The following is a 3,077-nucleotide window of genomic DNA, read 5'->3' on the forward strand; positions in this document are numbered from 1 at the left end:
GCGGTCACATACTCCTGTAATCTCAGCAGTTTGGGAGGCTGAGGCAAGAGGATTGTGAGTTCTATGCCACCCTCAGAGACTTAGTGAGGTGCTAAGCAACTAAGTGAGAGCCTGTCTCTAAATACTAAATAGGGATGAGGACCTGGCTAAGTGGTCAAGTGCCCCTAACTTCAATCCCCCAAAATAGTATTATTAACTATAGTCACTTCTGTACATTAGATCTCCATTTATTTATCTCCCATAGCTGAAACTCTGTATCCTTTGACCACCATCTCCATGTTTCCCCCTTCACCCAATCCCCACCAACCATTATTCTCTTCTCTGCCAGTATATTTCTTTTTTTTTTCTTTGTAGTTGGTCACAACACCTTAATTTTATTTATTTTATGTGGTGCTGAGGATTGAACCCAGGGCCTCACACATGCTAGGTGAGGGCTTTATGACTAAGCAACAACCCCAACCCTCTTCTAGTATATTTCTTAATGTGCTACTGGAGCCATCACAAATATGACCCCAAACCATAATTTCTGTAGCTACCCTATGAAGCAAAAAGATATTGAAAATTATCAATATATTATGCTTAGGTCAGACATAATGCGTGTAGCACTTGCATTCTGGGATCCATTAAAAATAATTGTTCAGGGCTAGGGTTATGGCTCAGTGACAGAGAGGTGCCTAGCACATGTGAGGCCCTGGGTTCTATCCTCAGCACCACATAAAAATCAAATAAAGGTATTGTGTCCAACTACAACTAAAACATAAAATAAAAAAATAACTGTTCAGTAAATTTTGTATTTAACATCATCTACCTATAAGGGTATTTTTTTTTTTAAAGAGAGAGAAAATTTTTTTTTAATATTTATTTTTTAGTTCTTGGCGGACACAACATCTTTGTTTTGTATGTGGTGCTGAGGATACAACCAGGCCCGCACGCATGCCAGGCGAGTGCGCTACCCCTTGAACCACATCCCCAGCCCTACCTATAAGGGTATTACAATTAAATCGCAATGTGTTGAGAGCCACAGTTTAGTCGGAATGACGCCTGGCATTTTGCTAGAGGGAATGGTTGAAAGGTGACCCTGCTCTGGGATTAGGGCGGATCCTGCTGGGATTTAGGGCGGATCCTGCTGCCTCAGTTGCCGATAGTTTGGAGTTCCCCGTGAGTTCTCGCGGGGGTTCCAGGAGAATTGGCACACCAAGCCCCGTGGAGGGAGTGTGTTCCTGGGAAGCGTGCATAGAGTGCCGGTGAGAGTTTGGGAATAGAGTTGCTGTTTGAACCTACAAGGCTTTGTGGGGCTCGGTTATTTTGTGCCTAGCCAGACTGCGGCAGCAATGTGATTGTTTCATTGCAGAATGGTCTTTATTTTGTATAACAATGTGAGACAGGTGAAATTTTATTTCAAAACAAAAATAATTCCCCGATCACCTCACCCACCTGCCCAGTTCTGCTGGGTTGAAAGTTCCAGATCTGCTGTGAGGCCTTCTGTTGTCAGACCACCTGGTGTCCTTCCTGTGAAGCGCAGCCACAACCTGAATTGTGAGCCTAGAGCTCAGGATCCCACCCAGCCATCTCCACCAGCCTCAAAGAAAGGCATCTGGTGCACATGGAGCTGGCAGGGCCCTTAGCCAGGGAGCAAGGACAAGGCTCAGTTCTCAGCTTGAATGTGATACCAGGAGGAGTAGCTGGCTTCCTCTTCCCTCCCCAGGGGTCTGATTCTCACTCACTGTCCACCTTCTGTCCATGGGGCTGGGGCTCCTGTCCACCCTGGTCCCAGGTAAATATGAATGGAGACTGGTGTGAGAACCTGTCCTCATCCTTACCCCATCCTGGGCCTCATGACGGTGCTACCTAAGAAAGTCTTCCCCCCACCCCCAATAGCCTGGTTAGTGGTCAGCAAATTGGAGGAGGATCCTACAGGAGTCTTTAAATGTGAGATAAAATGTCTTGGTTGTACCTGTTTGTGGTTTAGCTTTGTATTTAAGCAAACAAACAAACAAAAAGGAAATAAACTTGAAAATTATTTGTCATCATAAAAATGAAACAAAAATTAAAATATTTATTGCCAGGCAAGGCCAAAACAAAACAAAACAAAATAATAATAATGTTTCCTAAATAGCTATCTTTTGGCTAAAAAATACAAAACCCAAACCAAAAAACCTCCTCCAACATTACAGATAACATACTGTCAAGTTTTAAAGTTAAATTTGGGCTTATGAAAGAAAGACGATTTGACACCCTTAGGAGGTATTTGTTCTTGAAATTAAGTTTCATTCTTTTATGAAGTAATGAAATATAGCCCATGTAAATGTAGGAAAAGAACTGTCAGAAACAAAATTTTAATTTTATACCATGGTAACATGAATCTTAACTTTATTTCAGCACGAAGAACCACAAACGATCTGTATTGTCTTAATAATTGTTTAGAAGCTTAGACATACCACTTGACCTTTGATTTTGATAGGTTTCAGTGTCCCCAGGAAATACAGAGACTCAGAAAGAGCCATTATTACATCACTGAGTGGCTTAGACAATCTTGTCATTAACAACTCTTGCCCATTTTCAAAGTCACCAGGAAACATTTCTGGGCTATTTTGTTTCCTAGTTTCGTTTTTTATCTTGAAAACAGAATCTTTGCTTTCTTTGAACGTCCAACATTGGATTGATTGTTTTCTTTCAACTGAGTGTAAAATCCAATATTCCCATGATGTGTATTTGGGTTTTGGGTCCATGACCTAATTTGAGGATGGCGTTCAGGCTCCTATTTCACCCACACGGAAAACCTGTCTGACAGGAAGCTGTGATGGTGCCACCATCCTCATGTAAACATCCCCAGCGCTTTGATTCTATTTTGGACAGTTGTTATTTTCCTTCTTGGTCCCGCCGGAATGTTGGCTACCACCCTTCTGCACCGGCTCCGCGTGCCTGTGGGCCTTAATGAGCTTCCCAAGGCCGCAGGAGCCGGGTGTGCGCGCAGCCTGGAGGTCTGCAGGTGAGCGAGCGCGCGGCTCCGGGGAGAGGTCGCACGTGGGCGGGCATCACGCGTCCAGCGCTCCAGAGCCGCTCCGCTCTCCAGCTGC

The 3,077-nt window shown here is 43.8% G+C and overlaps 1 protein-coding gene across 1 annotated transcript in view; it reads left to right on the top strand.

The window, feature by feature from the left end:
* The first annotated feature begins 2,830 nt into the window (after positions 1-2,830).
* The window catches only part of Glrx2 (glutaredoxin 2), a 10,255-nt gene continuing 10,008 nt past the window's right edge, over positions 2,831-3,077 (top strand). The window contains exon 1 of the mRNA XM_015491676.2: positions 2,831-2,989. Within this exon, the coding sequence (XP_015347162.1) occupies positions 2,886-2,989 (104 nt within the window). The 5' untranslated portion in view covers positions 2,831-2,885. The remainder of the gene's footprint in view (positions 2,990-3,077) is intronic.

Source organism: Marmota marmota, unplaced genomic scaffold (genome assembly GCF_001458135.2).
Source record: "Marmota marmota marmota unplaced genomic scaffold, marMar, whole genome shotgun sequence".
In the NCBI taxonomy this organism is placed as follows: Eukaryota; Metazoa; Chordata; class Mammalia; order Rodentia; family Sciuridae; genus Marmota; species Marmota marmota.